The 23,246-nt window shown below is 40.3% G+C and overlaps 1 protein-coding gene across 1 annotated transcript in view; it reads left to right on the top strand.

Moving 5' to 3' along the window:
- The window catches only part of LOC115587100 (copine-8-like), a 77,315-nt gene that overhangs the window by 45,031 nt on the left and 9,038 nt on the right, over positions 1–23,246 (top strand). Inside the window, exons 7-17 of the mRNA XM_030426727.1 lie at positions 2,387–2,450; positions 4,105–4,208; positions 6,356–6,460; positions 8,337–8,378; positions 9,266–9,341; positions 11,905–11,961; positions 13,611–13,672; positions 13,932–13,978; positions 16,662–16,843; positions 20,070–20,197; positions 22,491–22,593. Coding sequence (XP_030282587.1) covers positions 2,387–2,450; positions 4,105–4,208; positions 6,356–6,460; positions 8,337–8,378; positions 9,266–9,341; positions 11,905–11,961; positions 13,611–13,672; positions 13,932–13,978; positions 16,662–16,843; positions 20,070–20,197; positions 22,491–22,593 — 970 coding nt within the window. The remainder of the gene's footprint in view (positions 1–2,386; positions 2,451–4,104; positions 4,209–6,355; positions 6,461–8,336; positions 8,379–9,265; positions 9,342–11,904; positions 11,962–13,610; positions 13,673–13,931; positions 13,979–16,661; positions 16,844–20,069; positions 20,198–22,490; positions 22,594–23,246) is intronic.

Raw genomic sequence — 23,246 nt, 5'->3', positions numbered from 1 at the left:
GATGTGTATTCATCTACGTAAATGTACGCTTTTCCTTAAAGTGAGACTCTCACCAAAACGCAACCTAGGCTTTTTTTGTAAAATGTACGAGTCAAACCTTTCGCGTAAAAGCATAATTACGACAAAAGAGGCACTTATAAGATTTACCGTACTTTCGTTTTCAGGTCAAACTCATTATAAATGGGAGTACAAGGGGCAAATTAGCGATAGCATCAAAATCGCTATTTTTAAAACACTAAGAAGGCGCGAGACAACATGAAACTTTGCTCGTAGTATCACCAGGGTCTCTACACATGAACACGAGCATTGAGAACATTGTGTACAGAGAGATTACTAAAAAGAAAGTTTTTGGACAACTCACGTTAGAAGATGCTCGTTCCGCTAGCCGCCGTCCTGCCAGTGAGAAGTGTCATTTTCCGAATGCAGCGTAACATGGAGGTGAGTTAAGGTGGACTGCTCCTAAAGCTTAGTTCCATATAAATGCCCGGATAATTCGTTCTTTTGTCATTAGTGAAAAAAACAATTTTGACCTTGAAGTTGAAAAAGGAGCCTCATATAAGAAACAATACTAAAATAAAAAGCCGGAAAAGTCACGTGAGATATCGCGTGGATAACTGTTGCTGAAAGACAGCGTTCCACCTTAACTGTCCTCCAGGTTAAGTCGCATTCTGAGATCGATACTTCTCGGCTGCCATGACCATAGACATATTATACGTAGATGCCTCATAGACTGACGCTGCCTATTGGAGCTGACGTATCAGCATGGCCGCCATCTTGGATGGGTCCCCAATGCACCCCCCATGCATTTATTTCTACTGAGGAAGGTGTATCCCCAACTACAATAATCATAACTCCCCGAATTTTTACCGGATTTTCACGCGGTCACAAACGGCAGAGATTTAGTTATGATACAGGGCGCTGTCACAAAAATTATTAAAACAAATTAAAAATCTTGCTTGTGAAAGGTAATCCCACGCGATCTGGTAACAATACTGCGCCAGTTATTGCAACCGTAAACTGCACAAAATACGGGCATAGTTGCTCGCTCTCCGTTGATTCCAATGACTCTGGTGCTAGCCTAGAGTGAGGAGACCCAACCAAGATGGCGGTGACGTGGGATAACGTTCGAGCACGCCATGAGGCGTCTACGTATATTATGTCTATGGCCATGACGGCGGCTAGCAGAATAAGCTACTGCTAAGGTGAGTTGTTTTAGTAAACTCTGTGTACACAATGTTCTCAATGCTCGTGTTCATGCGTAGAGGCCCTTGTGATACTACGAGCAAAGTTTCATGTTGTGTCAAGCCTTCTTAGTGTTTTAAGAATTATTTTGATGCTATCGCTAATTTGCCTCTAGCACTCCCATTTAAAATGAGTTTGACCCGAAAACTAAAATACGGCAAATCTTAAAAGTGCCTCTTTCAAAGTAATTATGCTTGAAGTTTTGACTCATATACATTCACAAAAAAAGCCTAGGTTGCATTTTGGTGAGAGTTTCACTTTAACTGAAAAACTTGTCCGAATATAGATTGTATTTTAAAACTAGGTGTAAATGAGGTTATAAATAGTTTGCTTTGCTTGAAACTGTTTTGTGTGGTGGATAAATGCTTCATGAAGAAAAATAAACAAGAAACAAAGGCGCTTTGTCACTATAGATTTAGATATATACGGTTGTAAAGTGCACATAAATATACTGTATACGCAACTGAATGAAGGATATGACGTGCAGAATATTAAAACTATCCCAATGGAGTATGTACAGTAGGATCAATCTAATGAAATGGTAAATAGACTTCCAGTTCGCTCAAAGCGCTTTGCAATGCTCGTCACATTCTCGAGGTGATGGCAGAGGCTGCCGACCTGCTCACCAGGAACAATTTGGGTTGCAGTATCTTGCACAAGGACACTTCAACATGCAGCCGGGAGAAATGAACCAGTGACCTTCCAATTACTGGACGACAATCCCTATCTCCTGGGCTGCAGCTGCTCGTTCTGATCTATACCGTGTATACATTAGCTTGTATGTATTATTTGCATTGAAGACGGGCAGTTTCCTTCTCTTAGTATGAAACAGAAAGCTGAAGCACTATGTATCAGCACTCAGGGTTAGATTTCATGAACAGGTTTTGTTTGCAGAAGGCAATGAAAAGACAACAATATAAAAAACTGATGGGGAAAAAGTTGAAAAAAAGCTATAATGCCATTTTCTCTACATCACTCCGACCTTTCCTAAACCACCCAGACACATTGTCACTGCAACCCTGTGGTTTCAAACCATTGTCCTGCCTGTCAGGAACTCAAATTGATTGAGACTTCAGGATGCTTGAATATGATATATCATTAAAATATTAAACTTTTATTTTGTCTCTCTATTTTTTTCTTCTAGTGGGATCCCGGGGAAGAAATGTGGCACCATCATAGTGAGAGCAGAAGAGCTGAGCAACTGCAGGGTAAGAGTGTGTTTGGTCCAGCTGTTGATTCACTTGAAGTTTGACTTTAAGACTTTTCAGATAATTTCCTCTGATTAGCTTGAATTACTTTTTTTGTTTTAATATCTGACAAGTGTGACCCATCTGGTGCTCTACACAGTTTGATATAAAACTCCATGAATTGCTTGGTGTCATTTTTTGACAATACAGAGATTTTACCACAAATGTCATTAAAATGCTATAATTACTAAAAAGTTTTATCCAAACTCAAGTCACACAGAAACAGTGGAAGAACATAAATATATTGTCTTTGTACTGTTTCCAGTTGAGTTTATGTCACAAAGGATTAGTGAATAGTCACATTCTGTTTGAGTTCTGAGTCCCAACGTCTCTGTATTTCACATCTCTCTTAATACCTTCCTTCAGTGCATTTCAGCTCTGATACTTCATTGCTTTAAGAAAGCACCAAAGGCTTTGTTTGTCAGACAGTAGTGTTGCTATAACACCAGAAATGTGACTCAAATTAGACAAATGAGTGTATTTTCTTAAAGTCTAAAAATACCAGCGAGCTGCTGCAGCATCCAGAAAAGGCATCAAGCACTATCATAGAATAGATGCAGTGCTTAATTTGACATGTTTTGTTCACCATTTAAGATTTGTAGTAACTTTTTGTTTGTGTTGACTCCACTTTTGTTCGTGGTGCATGTTTCCAGCCGGTGTAGGAGGGCTGGTTTTCACTCCAAGACACGGTGCACTCTTTGACACTGTTGTCTTGACTTTGTGATGAGTCAGACTGTGACTGTGCGTGTTTGTATCCCTCTTTCTTTCAAAAGGGAACAACACATCAATTCAATCATTTTGGATTTAAAAGGAGCGTTTTCTGAAAAAGAACCTCGCTATTCTGGCCCCATTTTATTGTTAATGTTCCCACCTGTTGTATGTCCTTTTACAACCTTTAAAGATTTTTCCAGTGAAGCAAAACACTGAAGTCTGACCACTGGTTTCTCTTTTTGCTGAGGTTAAACACTTAATGTCATATTGCAAACATGAAGAAGGGAAAGCCTTTGTAAAAGAGTCAGAAACACCAATTTATTTTCTCTGGTAATATACATTGAGCCAGAAACTTCTGAGAAGTTAAAGCAAGTTTTCCTTTTTGGTCATTTTTTCTCCCTAAACATACTGTAGAGATGATAAATGAAAGAAGCTCATATCCAGTCTGTGTGCTTTCGAAAGGGATCTAGGGAAGCAACTCAAACAGCTCAATAAATATGAAACTAGAGCACAGGGAGATTATTTGAACCAGAACACTTCCACTTTTTTATAAACATACTGTTAATTTGTTTGATTGTCTCAATTTAATCATGTAGCCTCTGTTTTAGATCAGGTTGAAAATCTTATTTCGATACCGGCTCCCAAAAGTTCTGATTCAGCTGCTGACGATGTGAACTTCTTTATCATTTCATCATTTATGTTTGCACAGAATTTACGTTGAAATTTTGCCAGCTGTTCATGTCAGTTATTACAGACAATGTATTTACAGACAATAAACAGCAGTGTCTAAGGTGTAAACTGTACGGAAGGTATATTTATTTTTTATTTGATATATATTTATTTATATTTATTTAAGTCTGAGGTGGTATAACATCTATATTTTGGTTACCTCCCTTCTCTTCAGGAGTCTGTGATGCTGCAGTTTTGTGGCAACAAGCTGGATAAGAAGGACTTCTTCGGAAAATCAGATCCCTTCCTCGTCTTTTACCGCAGTAACGAAGACGGATCGTAAGTTGACATAGCAGCTTCCCCCGTGGCATTTGTGGACGTCAATTTGCTGAATTAACAAAAGCATCAACCTCAGTTGTGCACACATCAACACACATACACAGCGTGTGAAGATGAATGCATATAAACTCTGTGATTCTTTTATGCTCCAAAAAGCTCCCATACTGAGGATATACGGTCTGAACTGCCCGTGCGATGGTTACATAATTCTTATTGCTGTATATGTGACTTATGTCGCCGAGCCGTTAACAGGAGACAGCAGCAGAGGGAGGGATGAGCAGAGATAATGGGACGGGGTTGACAAGAGGAAAATAAAGGGAGAAAGGATGGATACGATGAAGTTAAGTGAAAACTGTGTGTGGAGGTCGCAGTTTCTTTTGCCCCGCAGATGCTTTTATTCAAGTCGACTTCAGCGTCTGAGCGAAGACACACATTCTCTCTTTGTGCAGCTGGGTATTTACTGATGCAGCCTAAATGTTCTGCCGCGGGGTATAACAGCAGCACACCACAGCTACAAAGAGCCAGACTAGGTGCCGCAGAAAAACAGCACAGGAAGTGGTTATTTGAGCCAAAGATCATGCTTTATGAAATACTTTTAATATTATATTCTGAATAACAGAGAGGCGTTTTAACTTTTAGCCCAACTGAAATTAATTTGTAATGTTTGTCTGAAGCAGCATACATACCTGTACTATACATCACATTTTATATTCTTTGTTTTCATGATGGCACTCACCAGTTTTGCCTACATTTAATGGACTATAGATTTTTTACCCCCCGATTTTCCATTGAGCAGTTTTGAGTTAAGTGTGTGCACTAATTTCTTGTTAGGGACAGCTCTGAGAGGTTGATTTCCTCTGTTCAGTAACTTCTTATCAAAAAGAATGAAACCTTAGGGAGGTGTAAACTGAACAGTAGAGGGAAATCCTGGCTAGTGAGGTAGCAGTTAGCTCGGCAGCTACAGTGGTTCATTATAAAGCTCTGTGAGTCGTCACTATGTCACGAGGCGTCCTGCCCCACATGTTTCACATGGATGAGCAAATGTCATTTTGATGCGTAACAACAGTCAGTATGTAGGAAAATGTAAACTCTTGCAGCAGATATCTGACACTCTATGCTCTGTATTCCCCTGGAAGTTATCAGCTAACTGGTTGATGAATGCAACACAGCTCTATTTATACTTATTAGTGTGAAAATGGGTTTGACATCATCTATAGCATAACATTGTTTGCATGCTGCCTTGGTAACATTGTGGTTTACATGTCTTTTAACAAAATATTTTACAAAACTGACCACACATCTGGCCGGTCAACCTCCTCATTTATTTGCAGGTCCAAATGGAATCTGCAGCTGCAGAATTCTGAAGACAACTCTGCAGATTTTCATCAGATTTTAAAAGACTGCTTGTAAAACTCAGAGCACCACACATCTCCAGCCCCTTGTGCATGTGGGACAGTCGTTTTCAGTTAGTCTTAGGATCAAAGTTTGTGTTGCAGTGTGACCAAAGTTAAAAATTGGATTTACTGCTGAGGCACCAAATACAGAATATCTATTTCAACTTGCTTGAAGTAATATTAGATTGCTTTTTTTTTTTTTTGCTCAAAAACAATATCGGTCATCTTAAATTAATATCAAATATCACTTTACAAGCAAAGAAACATTTCGCTGAATTCTGACGTTTTTCATTTTGGACCCTGCTGAAAACCGTGAAAAACTAAATCTGCAGAGTTCGTTCTGTCTGTTTATTTGTCATCATGCATTTTTGGTCCTGTTGTTGTCTCGACAATGCTCCGTGCTCATATAAAAAACAGAATATGAGCTTCTCTCCCGTGTGTGGTGGCATTTCTATTCATTCTTAAAGAAATTTGCTTGCGATGAATAGTTGGGACGTAAATTACGAACACAAAACAAAACTGTCTGGCTGCCAGAGTTTTACACCAACACATTGCAGAGACAAGGAGGAAAATTTCTGATATTTCCCCGAAGATGTTTTTTTCTTCCTTTTTAACAACAAAGAACTATTAATGATCCATTTAAAAAACCCCTTGCCATTATTTCTGACTGCAAAAGGAATAACAGGTAAGGTGATTTCAGTTTGACTTGAAGATACATTTTGTCATCTGTAAACATCTTTGTATGTCTCGCAGGTACACCATCTGCCATAAAACAGAAGTGGTGAAGAACACTTTGGATCCAGTGTGGCAGGCTTTTAAAATTCCTGTCAGGGCGCTTTGCAACGGAGACTATGACAGGTACAGCAGAGACAGTGGGAACCGCACATAAACATTTCACTGACTGTGTTTACAGTTAGACTGATAGATTAAATGGAAAACAGAGCAGATTTGACATAAAAAGACTTGACATAATCTGACATTTAACTTTATTCCAGTAAGTCTCTGAGTGTGCAGTCAGTAAGATATGGCTCATTAGTAATATCTCGTGGCAGCTTTGCTTGCAAATACCAAGCTTACCACCTGTTAGCTGACAGATAAAGTTCTGCAGACCTGAGGCCAAATGTAACTATGTTTGAACGGTTCCATGAGTACAAGTACTGATGCCTTTAACTGGAACAAACTGGCTCAGGTGAGGCAGTTGAATGACCCAGCGGAAAAAAAGCAAAAGTTGATTTTGCTTTTTCTTATTGAAAGTTTCGTCAGTTTCTCTATAAACTGATTAAAAACTACTGTGACATGGTCGACAGCTACATTTATAAATGGCTTTTATCCACACAAACACTGATAGCAGTAAGCTACTGTACAGTGTGCCGACATGACCATCAGGAGAAATTTGTCAGTGTCTTGCCCAAGGACTCTACGACATGTGGACAGGAGGCGGTGAGGATTGGACCACCAGTGGTATTATTGGTGGCTGACCAGCTCTACCTCCTGAGCCACAGAGCCCCTGGGCACAATGGAAGTACCACTGTACTGTCCCAGCTATGTTTGAAATGACTGACAGCAACACTACAACAAGCTGCATCAACAGAAATCTTCATCATTGATCAATTTAGCTTATATACCAAGATTTTGTGTGTGTCAGTTGCCGATTTTGCCATGATTTGACAATTTGGCTCTTAATAGTGTGCCTACAAAAACACAAAACCAATGTTGTAAACTTGTAAAAACATGGTTGCCTCACATCAACGGTACTTTAATGTAGTTCTATATTGACAATGTATCGTATTTTAACTCTCAAGGCCTTTTCACAAATGATGAATGAATGAGCCAGCAAATTTATTGGCTCAAATCATTTTTTTCAAACCGACAGCGAAGTGAATTTGCTGAGAGCTCCAATACGCAAATCTGTATCACAGGTATACTGTAACGTCATATTAAAATGATACTTGCCACATATCACACTGGACCGACAGAGAAATTGCGCCAGCATGCAGAGCTCCAAGAGGGCCCAGGGGTCTGTGGTGGTCGCACTCCAGTACTGACTGGTAGAGGGAGATTAAGGTTGAAATGTATTAATACATTATAACTTCCGTTTTACCAACATCTGATAGAGACATCTGAAGACCAGCAACTACCATGTTCTGTTAGGTAAAATTACTGTTTTTATCAAGGAAGTCTGGTGGATTTGAAGACAGCACAGATGGATAGAACAGCGATAAATCCCATACGCAGTTTGTCTGTGCAGGAAGAAATGGAGGTTACTCATCCCAAATCACCTTTGTCATATTGTCTATGTGACAAACAATACAGGGTGATGATGAACAAACAACTAACAGGTGCGCCACTGACCAAAAGTTGTGACGTTTGGTCTGTGCACGATTGGTTGATGCCTTCATTTGCAGTGCAAAAGTTCAGCAAAAATATACCCCTTTCTGGAAGAAGAAAAAAAAGATAGGGAAAAAAAGGATTGCGGAGGCTCGTGCGTCTTAATTGTATTTTATTCTAATCGTTTTTTGAATTCTTCCCTTATTTCCCCGACTTGCGGCAGGGTGTACTGATAACGACCCTCAGAAAACTGCTTTTTAATGTCCCCTCGTCCACTCAGGACCACAACCTTCCACGGACCAGTTGCCAGCTTTTTAAGCAGAGAGACTGTAAATCATTGGTGCTAATTGGATTTTTAATGGGTTTTTCCTCTTCGCCCCCTCGCCCCTCCTCTCTTCCCCTACAGGAGTATTAAGGTGGAGGTGTACGACTGGGACAGAGATGGCGGGTGAGGGAACGCTTTTCGTCTGTACTGTAATGTGTGTGATGCATGGAATGTTATGATGCTCCGTCGATCTTTAAACTATTGTTCTATTGGCCTCCAGCTGTGAAAGAAATCCCACATACAATTTCAACAAGACCCAGGGGCGGGGTACACATTATAATTAACTACGATCTATACAATGTGGGAACTCTGTTATGTGTTTTTTAATTCGTCCTACGGGCCATTCAAAGATAGAACGATACCATTTTCACTTGACACTGATGTCATACACTACTATGTGCAAAGTGGGGAAGGACATTTAGGTTCATAGTCTCAGATCACACTACAAAACATTTGTCCACATACAGCCTCCTGTTTCCACTGCCAGAGTAAACACTGCAGAGAAAGATCTCTGTTTGACAACACTCCATAATGCTTTGAATATACATTAACTATTAATGCTGCTTAAATGGTCTCTTGACTATCTTTATCCCACGACTGACTCTAAGACAATAACTTAATCGAGTCAGTCGGGGGATAAAGATAGTGTTTATCTTCTGAAGTGAGTGAATTTCCAGCATTCAGGGCCACAGTTTGCTCCCTCATTGATGATTTCACAGGCGGTTTCTGACATTTCAAGGGCATTTTGCCCTGAGCTCCCATGTCCAAATGCGCTCGATTATCTCCGTGAAATTATGAAAATGGTGGCTACACCCACGCCTCCGGCTACCACAGAGCTTGTTAGTGACACTCCTGATTTCTCCTGGGCTTTGCAGAAGACATTAAAGACAATGCGAATACGCTACAAAGAAATGAATCAAATCTGTTCTTCTCTTTTCCGTTCTCACTGCCTCACCGCTGCAATTTTTTCAGTCGGAAGGAGAAATGTGACTGTGTGTTCATTTTTACAGCCACGACTTTATCGGCGAGTTCAGCACCAGCTACAGAGAAATGTCCAGAAGCCAGTCACAGTTCCACATCTATGAGGTGATATTCTTCACACACACACTTGTTCTTCCACTTGTTCTGTATCCTCTAGTCCTTAGCCCTACCATAACCTGACCCTAATTCAAATCTCATTTTCCAAAGTGAAGGCCTTACTGCACAAAAACAGTGCTCTTGCCCGTTGCACATCTCTTCGGGGTGATTGCTAATGTTCCAGGGCTTTGGATGTAGACAAGAGATAGACTTTCTCCTCTGTGCTCATTGCTTACAGCCAGAATAGTAACATGAAATGTGAGAATAGAGTTGGAGTCAAGAGACAACTCTTTATCTATCTGCATACAATGCCTGCAGATAAATAAAAAACAACGGACAAAAAGCCAAATGTAGTCAGATGCTAGCTGATGAGTTCTGAGAATATTTTTTGAACTTGTCTAACCCTAAAAAGCAAAAAGCCACCAGGATTCAGTCACACTGCTGTTGTTAAAACCATTGATCTGTTGATCTTTGTAAATATAGATGGGATAGTCTAATGCTGCATTGACGTGCTTCTTGGATGATGCCATTTCCCAAGTTGGGAGGTCGACTTTGGTGTGTTCATGTGCGTCATGTCAGATTATAAGAGCAACATTGACGCCTAAAAGAAGTTGTTTTGCATTTTATCTCTCAGAGCATTTGAGCAACATGTTGACAGCTGTTTACAGCATTTGAGTGACAAAGAAGCGCAAAGAAAACAAGGACACAATGACTATACAATACATGATTTTGGTAACTGTATCTTATCCTCAGCCATGTGTTTACCATCCGCTATATTTAAGCACCACATGAGGTCACCTTGCGTACCAACATTTTCTCCGACTATAAGAATGACAGAGCTGTCATTGCTATTAAAAAAATGTAATCGATCAGTTGTGGAGTTGGATAATCATGAAGCACCTACAGTAGTTTACTGAGATCAACTTCTACAGACTTGTTCAGAGTTGTGGGACCTGAGCTACAGACCCAGCCTACAGTGCTTATGTTACCAGCACCAATTTAATAAGGAGAGTTAAATTGAAGTGAATAACATCAAATATTAAAGTTATCAACAGAGGAAGACACAGTTAGCGCAAACGTATTTATTTATGGAACAGTCTTTCCCAATAGATGAATACCAAAGATCCTTTTAGGCACTTATAAATACTCAAACTATGAAGCTGCATCTAAATACTGATATTCTACCAAACTTTTTTTTTGTTTTGTTTTTTTTGTCGTTGGGGTTAACGATCATGTGTTATTATGCATTACTTAAAACCCATACCATACAAGAACTGGTTAAGCTCACAAAGGTCAGCGCAGCATGAACTGTAAGCATGCTGCTGCCCACACACTGAAGTGCATACATGAGGATATACACTGATCCTCCAGTGCTCCTTGTGTTTGTTTGTCCTTGGAGATGAATGACAGCAACATAGACCTTGAGTGAGACTAAAATGGGATCTTTGCGTAGGACTGATCCAGGTCTTATAGAAATTCCCATGGTGATTCACCTTGATCACTTCATCTAAAATGTCGACTCACGCGTACTCAAAGTGATGCTCCACCTGACTTTTAATGTATTTCTAATGAACTCAAGGTCAGCCGGTTTGATCCAGCTTGAGTGCTGTTTCTCTCCGTCGGGAATGCTTCACCACCTCATACGTATTCAGCAGGTTTTTATCGATTTGGAGGGTGTCCATAAAAATGTTAATTGTGAAAAAACCCTCCCTCCCTGGTTTGTGTTTCGATTCAAGTCATTACACATGGAGGAATATGTCAACAGTTATACACCGAGTCCAGTGATTAGTCAATTCGATGCTATACTTCATATGTGAAATACATGACATACAGTATATGCTGTTAATTTTGCACCAGTTCCTTAAGATAGTGACTTCTGCTTCATTTTTCTGAGGCTCACTGACAGTCCTCGAAACCTCGAAACTGCATGTAAGAAAAAAAATAAATCACAGAAGGTCAAAAGTCAGTAAAGGTGCTGATGAAGCAGAACCTGAATCACCTTTTGCAGAGGCGGGAAGAGCAGGGTGTGAAGTAGCATGTGATGTCTGCGTTTTCTCTGAATTTTTCAATCTGCAGACGCCTCCAACCTCTTATCGTTTTTCAGCAAAAATGCTGACCCTTACACATCTGAGGAACAGATCGTAGGCAAACACTGAGCATTTGTGTCATCAGTGTAAAAAAAAGCCTCTGGGTGCAGGTCGTGTTCAGTGAGGTCGGAGTGTTATGAGTTTGAACATCTTAGAACCTTAGAAATATCCCCTTGATCAGAAGCATAGCGTAGCATTATAAAAGATAAAAATATCAGTTTAAATGACAGGACGAGCAAGTTCTGAGAGCCGCTTGAAGTGATTTAACTAAAGTCAGACTTCTTTGGAAGCAGGGACTCGTGATAATATTGTGAACAGGTAAAAGGTGTATTCTCAAATTCTATTTAACTGTATTTTGCTGAATAGAGTCTTGGTGGATTGAAGACGAACAAGAAGAAATTAGTCAGGATCTCTCTCTCTCGCTCTCGTTGTTTCACCCACAGCTAACTGAGACACAATAGACCAATCTCATGTTTCCTCCACAGGTGCTAAATCCAAAGAAAAAAGGAAAGAAGAAGAAAAAATACCTAAACTCAGGAACGGTGAGTCAACAATTTGTTCATCTGTAACTGAAGTTTTTTTTTCCTGTGACACCAAAGCTGTACGTACACTGGAGACACACTGCTTAAATCGAAGTTGCTGTTCAAAGTTTATTTGATTGATGGGGACAGTGTGGTCAGAAGGACAGGTGGGAGACACTGTCTAGCACTAATATATCACGTCTCTTTTGAACCTCAGATTTTTCCAGTTCTTTTGAACATATTGTCACAGAGATCAAATGAGGAACCAAAGGCAGACAAAAGGGGGCAGCTTCACCAACAGAAAGCAAGCTTTAATGAAGAGCTGATAGCCAAAGTCCAATAATCCAAAATGCAACAAACAAAAAGGCAGGCAACAAAGAAACTGGCAATGTAAAGGCAAAAAAGGACAAAAAAAACAAACAGTGATACAAAAAACAGAGAACAAACCACAATCCCAGAACACAGGGAATACATGAGGAACAGGGAAACCAACTAAGAGCTGTATTTGCTGCAAATTTCACAACCAAACAAAATTGGTGAAGAGGTCAAAAGTAATTGCTCAGTATGTTTGCCGCGGATATTCTCTGACTTATGGACTTGGATGGCCGTTTCATTGTTCCAAAAATAAATTTTCCTGTGGAGATCTTCAACAGATTTCTCGCCACACATGAATCAAAACTGTACAGTGCTGAAAACCAGCCCTGAGTCCCCGATCTTGAGGGTCGCCAAAAGCCCCCTATTTAACATGTGTGACCTGCTTTTTGACGCCCGATTCCTTACCTATGTTATCATTTTGCATATTTTAGTTTTTAATGTGCTCACATGGTGCATTTATCTCACCAAAAGTTGCGTTTCATCAAACTGAAACACGGTAATGGCATTAAGAAAACCTAGGGCCAGTTACTACTGGTTGGTTTCTTGTGCTTTGTGCAAAATACAATCAAACCTCTGTCTAAAGTCTGCTGCAATGATTGGAACTTGAAGGTAACGGATGCCCAACAGCAAGTTTGGGCTCTGAATAGGAGTCATTTGAATTGTGTCACTCTAGTTTAGCCTCGTAGACGTGCAGGTGTGTAATGAGTTTGAATCGTAAATGTAATTGAGTTTGTAATTAATCAGATGAACTTGAGAATGAGAATGAGAAGCAAACCAAAGAACGAGGCTCAGAACGTCATGTTGAAGAGAGAAGGAACTCTCTGACCACTGACTTTAGAAACGTGATTATTGAGACGTGAGGAGCTGGGAATATTGACACAGTGTGTCTTTTATGTAGTGTCGAAAAATGTAAATGTCTCTACTCATTTAGATTTTTTTTTTATCATAACCCTATATTTTTTTTTAACTGTATTTCATATAGATTTGTTAATTTGATTTTTGTGTTCTGTTCTGTTATATTAACATTTTTTTCAACTTTTACATATGATATTGTATTATATCTCTATCATTATCTTTTTATTATTTTGATTTGTTTTAAAGGTTTATAAGGTATATAGATAAAGTTTGATCAATTGGTCGGTCGGTCAGTTGGTAATTTGATTGATTGACTGACTGATTGATTGATTGATTGATTGATTGATTGATTGATTGATTGATTGATTGATTGATTGACTGATTGATTGATTGGTGTAATCTGAGAATCATTAACAGACTTCTCCTTGGCCGCCTCTCAGGTCACCCTGCTGTCCTGCCTGGTGGACACCGAGCTCTCCTTCCTGGACTACATCCGAGGCGGGTAAGTTCACAGTAAATGGCGGCAGCACTATTACTTGCATCATTACCTCCACACTCACTTGCAGTTGTGATGTAGTGCGGACTCTGCTGGGAGGATTACTGCACCGTGTTTATCTCCTAGCTCCAATATTAAGACAAACAGCTGCAGATAGCCCGCTGCTTAATTGCCCACTGCTGCATGCTTTGAAACATGCTGTGGTATAATCTGGCCTGATTGATGATTCCACGTTACTCCTGATGTGATTTATCTTCTCTTGTAGGACGCAGATTAATTTCACAGTGGCAATTGATTTCACGGCATCAAATGGTAAGTGCTTTAAAGCTTCGCTCTTATCAAACCAATCTCTTAAGTGTATCGGACAGATAAAACTTTGGTGGCTAGCGCTCAGATCTTCATTTGATGTGAACTCCTACAAGCCAATTTTAATTTACTCTACTAATGATACTTAAAAGGGCAAAACAGCTGAAAAGTTGGACAGTTATAGTAACGTTGTCTGTTACTTTTAACATCTGAGCTCAGTTTGATGTTCTTTGTTAACCACAATTTGTACAGATTGTTTTCTCAGTGTAGACGGAGAGTCATCACACCCACATTTTCTAAAATCACATTTCCAATTCACCATGTTGTCCGTGTTTATGAAGCCCCACAGGTAAACTGCTGTGCATTTTTCAGCGACAACAGTATAATGACAAACAAACAAAATGAGCAATTCTGCGCAGAGGACTCTGTCACATATGAGTGATGCGCTCATTTCAGCTAATGTATGTAATACAATTTTGGAGACATCATTATGTCACGGAAGAGATGACTGGCTTACTTTACCGCCGTCAAATCAGTGTCCCACATTTCAGCATTTGAGAGTGGCGGAAGTAATAGTGATATTATGCATGTAATTCCATTACTTCTGGTTGTTGTTGGCAGTTGGGACCGAGCGGAAGTTGTTCTTCGAGCCCCAGTTGCTCATATTTGCAAAACTTCTAATGCAAGTTGTTTCAGGGTAAAAAAGCTGTCTCATTACTTTTATAATACTCCACAAAGCACCCCATTAACATTTATAGCATATTAAAAAATCCAGGCTGGTGATGTTGTGTTTTCATTATAATAAAACAAAAACATGGAAGGACCAGAAACTGCTTTATTGTGTTGTCTGTGTCTGTGAAGCCTGACATATCTCATCTCTCTGTGCCCCAGAGCTCCGTTGTTGTTAACAATAACATTAAAAACACATAAATGAGCCACACAGTTTCACTGGCTGACATGCCAGAGATAGGAGCCGTAGTTCATTTTGATTCAGTCCAACATAAGCCATCCTCCTGCCTTAAATCCTGAATATGTGTTAATCCAGGGACGAATCTCATGAAGCTACATATATCTGACCCATAAAGATCTATGCAAAGCAGAACTAGCAGAACTAAAGGGTGTTATGACTATTTCAATTCTTGATTGATCTTGAAGGAGTTTACAGTTATACTATATATCAAGGCTCATCTTGCTTTTGGTTCCAACTTTCCAAACTGTCTTGGCAGATCTAGTTATGTGAATATTGTGAAGGAGCCAGCCAGATAGCTACGCTGTTTGAACAAATAACTTCACATGGCTCTTCCTTGGGTGGCTTTTTGTATATAATGCAATGTGAGCAGCGTGGGGTTGCTTTACCGCCACTAATAAGTGAGTTGCATTACAGCATTGGCCACTGAGAAAGGTAACTCGTTTGTACATTTGCAATTTTCAGAAATGGAAAATCCCTTTCTGATTCTTTGCGCACGTTGCTGCTTATATTACGACCCATAATCTGCCACTTTGAAGGCTAATCATAACAGGAATGACAAACCTAATATCCCAGCTCCATTAATCTGTTATATTTGATATCAACACGCACAAGTGAATGGGTTCTTCTTAGCAAAACATGTCATTTGTTTGCTGAAATGAAAAGGGTCGAATTAGTCTTTGAAAGGAAACAGAATTGGAGGGTACTGACAGGCAGCTACAGCTCAGCCTATTGACTGCTAACAATCAAACAGCATCATGGTAATACATGCGATGTTAATACACACGACAATGAAACAGATGCTGCTCTCTCTGCTCCTACCGTCTTGTTTTTTCTTGTGACAACAAAAGGAACAGGGAAATATGGTGATATTCTAACAGTCACTTATTTCTTATTTGAAAATGTAGTAAAATAATGGATTACTTGAATCACAAAATGAACAAGAACAGTATCCGAGTAGGGTAACAGGTTAAAAAGTAACCCTAAAGCAGCATGGCAGATGAGGAGCTTGTGCAAAAACAGTAATAGCTTTAATGCAACATTGTGTTTTAATGGAGCAAATTGAGAAATTCAGACGCTGTTTGAAAGTCAGACTACAGGACAATTCAAAATTGAGAAAAAGAAAGAACATTTAAATTGTAGATTGTGATTGCAATTGATTAGAACTTGAGACCACATATGATTTTTTAAGGAAAATTATAGAACAGCACCAGCCTCTGCCTTTAACGTCACTATTGTGTGATGGTGTTTGGATCTACTTGGATGTATTTATTTTCACCATTTTTATCATTCCTTGTTTGTATTTTATTCAAGACAAGCGGCTTCATGCATTTATGGACAGGAAAGAGGAGTTCATTTTCAAATCAGTAGTTTTATTCAGATGATGCTGCATCATTGATCTGCACTTAGTAGGTCAGCAGCTCATTGTAGCTCATCATTTTATTAGCATAGTAGCTGATGTTGCCACTCTGTGCTGTAATATTGAGGTTCCTGACACCGCCCGCTGAGGTTTTGAGGCAACCAGTGAGATTATTTCTGTCTCCAGTGCAGCTGTGCCTGGGGGAAATGTTTGTGTAACTAAAACTCCAGTCTGCGTTTTAACCCTCTTCCATCCACCCCCCTCCTTTTTATTTTAATATGACTCACAGCCCAGGGGGAGCAGGCGTAATTACAGTTTGATGCTGATGTGTGTTTTACTGTGTTGAACCATTCGGGTCCCAGGCAACCCGTCCCAGCCCACCTCGCTCCATTACATGAGCCCATACCAGCTAAATGATTACGCCATGGCGCTGCGGGCAGTCGGAGAGATCATCCAGGACTACGACAGCGACAAGATGTTTCCTGCGCTGGGCTTTGGCGCCAAGCTTCCACCAGATGGACGGGTCTCGCACGAGTTTGCCCTGGTGAGAAGACGAGCTCTTTCTCGCATAATGTTCACCATCAAACACCCACCTGTCTGTATACAGTACATGCACAGATCTTCCAATCATTTGTCCCTCCATTAATCCATTCGTGGGTACATATTGTATGAACACTTAAGATGTCGGTCCAAAATCAATCCAATCGTTGGAAAGTAGCTGTCCAATAAAATCAGACATGGATTTATGGAGATAAAGATTCCCTTTGTAACATGAAGCAGTGGGGTTCATGTGAAATGTGGTGCTAAGTTTGAGCAACATTATGATTAGGACTGGCAGTATGAAAGAATCTGGCTTGCTCTACCACTGCTGTCGAATATGGCACAGAGAATAAATCTTCTAATGGCCTTCTCGCCAGCCGGAGGAGCTTGTCCGTCACAGTTAGAGCAAAGACTACTTTTATGTTTCTCAAGGCAAGATATAAACATAAAGTCATGCTATAACTATGTAAAAGAAAAACTTTGTGAAAGTGAACTCAAAACACATGCAGCAACCAGGCACTTTTATACACAGATGACCAATTACAGGCAGTCGTGTGCACGTGGGTGGTGAATACTGCTGTCCAAAAACAGGAACAAATGCAGCCAACAAGCCTGTGCACACTGTGCTAATGGAAGCTGAATAGGATGGTTGGTTTGTGCCTGTAAACAAGCCAACTTTATATATACTTTATATATATATATATATATATTTATATATATATATATATACATTTGCACACACAAGGATAAAGAATCTTCAGCCATGCATCTTTCTCAGTTTCCATCTCACATCCTCCACCCATCCATCCATCCGTCCACGCCACTGTGCCAATGTCAAGTGCTCTGGGGCTCCAGACGTACTGACCACTCCTCAGCCACCCATAATACTCTCCCTGGTCTGCTGCCACTTCCAGATGTTGCTCCAGAGGCGTTTACAGCCTTTACAGCTGCTCAGCGTTGGGTAACAGCCTCCCCAGAGGCGCCAAACCTTGAGACAAGGCACATATGCATTAATCTAACCATTAAGGATTTAAGTCAGTCAGCTCTTAAAGAGGAAGGCTGCAGCTGTGTAGCCGCTGCGGGAGGAAGCCACTACTGAATCTGACGATATTATGCAAGCACCATTTACAAAGCAAAGCAGTCTCAAGTGCACTGTTCATGCTCATGGGCAACCAAGCAGAGTCAGTCAAGATGGTTTCATACTGAAATAATTAGAAAGCACCAAACATATGGCTCGCTTAAATAATGTATTGTTTGCTACTTTGTGGGTTTCTTTTGGATATCTGAAACCCAGTCAACCAAACATTTTCAAAGGATGTGGCATCTGCAGAGATACATAAAACACTGCAACAACTTTTATAAAACTTCATAAAACACGAACTCACTCAGGAAGCCAGCAGATTATTATCACATTCTGTCTGTTGGAAGCACACTCTATCTCGCTACATTGGGTTTTACCAGAACGCCTCTCCTGGTATCGATTCCTCATGCAGAGTTAAAAATGTGAAATGTCTCGCCTCAGGATATTCTTCACCAAAGTGCTGCAACGGAAGAATTAAACTTTGAACATTTCCTTAAAATATGTGTAATATTTCTAATGTGAGATTGGATTTTAAATCCTGAAGGGCTCGCAACCCTCTAGTGCATTTTACACAATAATTTTTGATAATACTGGAGCAAAACTGATGTTATGCCCTGAGGGTGGGCATTTTTGATGTCTGTTGGTGTGTATGTAATCCTGTTATTCTGTAATTTGGAGCCAAAGCATGCGCCTTTTGAAACTAAAATGTAATTCCGTCCCAGACTTTTTTCCCATAAAGGGATATAAAACCTACAAATATGTTATATTGGTTTTCTCCCTTAGGGAGGCACAGGCCTTACATATTTCTTTTTAGCTTGTTAGTTGTCACTGAATAAATTGAAACAATTTGTTCAATTTCATTTTAACTCTGATGCATAGTGTTAAAATGTGCGGAGGTCTCACAACACTGACGTATTGCTACAAAGTTATTCTAATCGCCCTTGAATTTATTTATCACATTTTTCTAAATATTAGCCGGCTGACATTAAATCAATGACGTAGCTGTTAGCCGGTGTTGTAGGGCAGAAAGGTGGCCGTGGATACATCAGACAAACAGCATCGTCCTGAAAGAGAACAGCTAATATGTGATCTTTGTAAATGAGGCTGGCTTATTTTAGAGTTCTAGAAATTATATAAAAGCATAATCAAACTCACAGCAACTGTCTTTTATTTTATCTTAGTGTACAAGAAGTGCAAACTGTGTGTCAGCCTGTAATAATAGCACAGAGTGAGATGTCTTATGTCATGTCTTTTATTTTCTCACCATCACTTAACTGCTTCTATTTGTTTATTGGTAATTTATTTACGATCTTTCATTCTTTTAACTGCTCTTAATCCATGTATCTGTTTTTAGTTCCTCTGATAAGGTGTCAACTTCTTATTGTCCTTTGTTGATTGTATTATTTTATATATATCTTTATCTGCATTGTTATTCTTCTTTTTAGTGCCTGTTTCATTGCTTTCAATCCCTTTTGCTTGGGATTACTTGCGCTGACATTTCGTGTTTCACACTTTGGGTTTCACCTTCTTGTTTGAACTCGACTTCCTTGGGTTTGGCTTGACTGTTGTTTTGCTTGTCTGTCAAAGCATTTTGCAAACTCCAAACACTTTTAAAGGCGCTGTATGAATTAAGTTTATCATTAACGCGACCTCAAATCACATTATGGGATACCTAACACGTCCTTCATACCTTTGTGCAAAACAAATATCTTAATATCACAAAGTGAATGATTAATACAATCAACTAAATAAAAAAAAAAGTTATTTACTTATCAAAAGAAAAAGAAAGAAAACTCTCTCTATGGTAAAACGAGAATATATCTCATGACAGGACTGGTACCAGGACTCCGCACGTTAAATGCAGTATAGTGTCAGCTTGTTCTCACCGGCCTTGCTCTTCCCAAGCTGCCATGAGAACAAGGTCATAAAGAGAACAGTTTATGACTCCTCTTAGGTATCTTGTCATCGTCTTTAAACACAAATCTAATCCAACCTTCTTGCAAGCGTATCTCAAGAAACTGGGACACCCCAAGGTCTTTAAAAGGTTGCAGTGCCACCTTTGAGTGGCTCCACAAATGATTTAAGAGTGATCCTGCAATTTTACATTTACATTTAAGTAACTGTCTTTTGTCCTCCTGTTTTTGTGCAGAACGGTAATCCACAGAACCCGTACTGCAGCGGGATCGAGGGGGTGATGGAGGCCTATTACCAGAGTCTCAAATCTGTGCGTCTCTACGGACCCACCCACTTCTCCCCTGTTATTAACCACGTGGCCAGGTAGGTCCACTATAATCACAATAGAAACATGTAGGCGGGCGCACACGCAAATGTCATGGAATACAGTACGCCCAATCTCGGGCTCTGCCGAAGACATTCTGATTAGGACCAATTGGCTTTTGTGAAATTCCAGCCGTGTGTGTGGGCTGCTGTACAGCCACCTGAGAAGCCGTTAGCTCAGTCACCTAAGAGGAGTCAGTACTTGCTCTGGTGATTTGGACATGTGTAACAACCATGAACAGGAGGGAACAAGTCTGCACCATGACTGCTGGGCTGCCTTAAAGCGCAGGGGAAGGCAACAAAGGCATAAAGAATAAAACAGAGAATCCTCAACCACAGAAGAAGAAACAGTGCTGTGAAAAACAGTAGAAGTCACACCTCTCACCATTTCACACCTGTGCAGTAAATGAATCCCTTCAGGCACAAGACTAAAACTGGAATAAAAGGGGACATATAGGCCCTCGAGGGCAGTTAAATTTTTATCAGAGCAACAAATTCCAAATGCAAAAAGCTGCTCCTGCACTGTTTTAAATATTTAATGCAAATAATATACACTTCTAGCAGGGATACAGCCAGAAAACTGTCTGCTGCACTTTGAGTTTACACAGATAACCACTGATGGAAAGTAACGCGTCGCACCTTCCGACCTGTACCTGACTTTTCCTTTATCTGTACCTTGTCTCAGGATCCTCAAGACTGACTGTAACAAGCACTTTTCCCACCTTTCATCATCGGCTTTCAAACCCCATCTCTCTCTCTTTCTCTCTCTCTGAGTGCCGCCCGCCCACTCGGCCTGAGAATAGCTGCATTGTTCGGCGCTCGCTTCTGTGGCGCGTCTGACTAAAACCCAGGAAAGACGAGGCTAAAAAAGAGAGAAGTGACATCGAGTCATGTCAGATTCGTAATTGTCTGGCCGCTTGTGCGTAAGAGCGTGGTTCAACATACACTCTCAAAATATTGTCCTGTGACATCACTTCAAACATGTCACAGCGGTTTATGTAACAGAAACAGAAACTGCTACAATAGTTTAGAGCTGAAAAAAATAAATAGACCTGACTCCAGTGTGCATCATATCTGTCTATTTAAAGCAGAAGCAGCACTATCACGGTGATAACGGTTTCTTCTGGCTTTTGTTTGTGCAGAATTAGATAAATATAGTCAAATTACAGGATAAACACATGATAGATGGAATATGGATCCAGGAGTACATCAAGCAATTTATAGTTGGTGGAGATGGTTGTTGAGAGATGGAATTTTAATATCAAGTTTGGATGTTAAACACACTACAAGGAGCTTTAACTGGTTATGAAACTCAATTTAACGCTAATGCCTCTGTGTGACCTACGTTAGCAAGGGCCAGCAGGGAGAAGTTTGGAACCGGTGTTTCCTGTGGTAACAATCGAGAGAGCGATTGGTGCATTCATTAATCTCTAGGTCTAACGACGTTAGATTGAAAACTACTAAAACGCATTATTATTTCTTAGTCCACTTGGGAATTGCTTCTGAAACCTTGAGAGTGACACTGGCGTGTTACTTGTTATCATACTTTGTTAGTCATGCTCATTCTGCCAAGCACTGGGAAGTGTCATCCATCACAATTTCCCCACTGACCTCAAGAGGAAACTCTTGGCTAGCATAACATTTTATGTTGGCCTTGCTACCGAGCTTCAGCTTGTTGTTGGCTAATTATAATGAAGACATAACACTGCGAGGGGACGCTGATAACAAAATAAAACCTGTGGGCTTACATGTAGAATACATAAAACTAAAATGTAATTCCATAACAGAATCAAAGTGAAAGACATAGATATGTACTAGAATGCTTAAAATACAAAAAAGTTATCAGCACTGATGCTTACACTGTAAATGGACCATTTGACCTCAATAAGATAAGATTGTTTTTAGTGTTCACTGAGGGATAATAGCCAAATATTGGATATTACATAATTACATGATTGGAGCAACAGCGGATGTGGTTTGAGACAGGGATTTATTACAAGACTCATTTTGTACCACTGTAAAGTTGACGGACTTGACTGAGACAGAAAAACAGAACGGTCAAAGCTGAAGCACAGAGTCGGAGATATCTTGTCTATTTGTCCCTCGTAAGGAACAAAACTTTGGATGTCACACTTTCCAAAATACAACCAAATGATATCTTTTTGTTCGATTCTCGCAGAATGTCTTTTAAACTCGTGTTTGAAGTCAGTTGATAAAAACCTAAAAGAAGTGCAGGCATTCTCTGCCTTCTCATCTGACCTTTGACTCTCCTGTCTCTCTCTCTTCATGCCAGGTATGCATCGGCAGTGATGGACGGCTCGCAGTACTTCATCCTGCTCATCATCTCTGACGGCGTGATCACGGACATGGCGCAGACCAAGGAGTCCATAGTGAATGTAACGTGCCACTTTTAACCCTCTCGGCCTACAAACTGCAGGTTTCATTGTTCCACCTTTATTGTTCATCGAGACTTCAGAGACATTTCGAGCCGTTAACGCACAGTGGGTGAACAAATGCTGTTTACAACATAGCGGACAGCAGCAGCCTGTGTACGTCACGCTCATATTTATTCAGTTAATTTAGTGTAAAACATGCGAGGACCCCGGGAGGTCCGGCCATGATTGAACCACTCATGGAGATCCTAATGAACCAACAAACAATATGAAAGAGAGAATATAAAAAGCAGATCCGCTGCCGTCTTTCACTCTTAGTGCCTCCTCTCTCTCTCTCTTTCACTCGTCTTTGCTAATGAGAGAAGAGGGGTAGTCGGCGGGTCAACCCCACCCCCACCCCCGCCCCACCCCTGCCCTCACTGCTGCTGCCGCGTTAAGCTCTAATAACGCTGCCTTCTAATCAGAGCCGATGTGTGTAGCGTTTTCTCATATATAGGGTCCTCGGCTGTTTGAGCTCGCTGCCTCTCCTCCCCCCCACGCCCCCATGTGATGTAATGTTATTGTGAAGTAAGATTTGAGAGTAATTATCTAATAGCCCACGGAGGATCCATGCCCCTCATATCTCAAGCAATTTGGGCCTCTGCCTAATAACCACG

Source organism: Sparus aurata, chromosome 8, assembly GCF_900880675.1.
Source record: "Sparus aurata chromosome 8, fSpaAur1.1, whole genome shotgun sequence".
In the NCBI taxonomy this organism is placed as follows: domain Eukaryota; kingdom Metazoa; phylum Chordata; class Actinopteri; order Spariformes; family Sparidae; genus Sparus; species Sparus aurata.
Note: the sequence above shows the minus strand (reverse complement) of the source record. Positions and strands in the feature narration are given on the sequence as shown.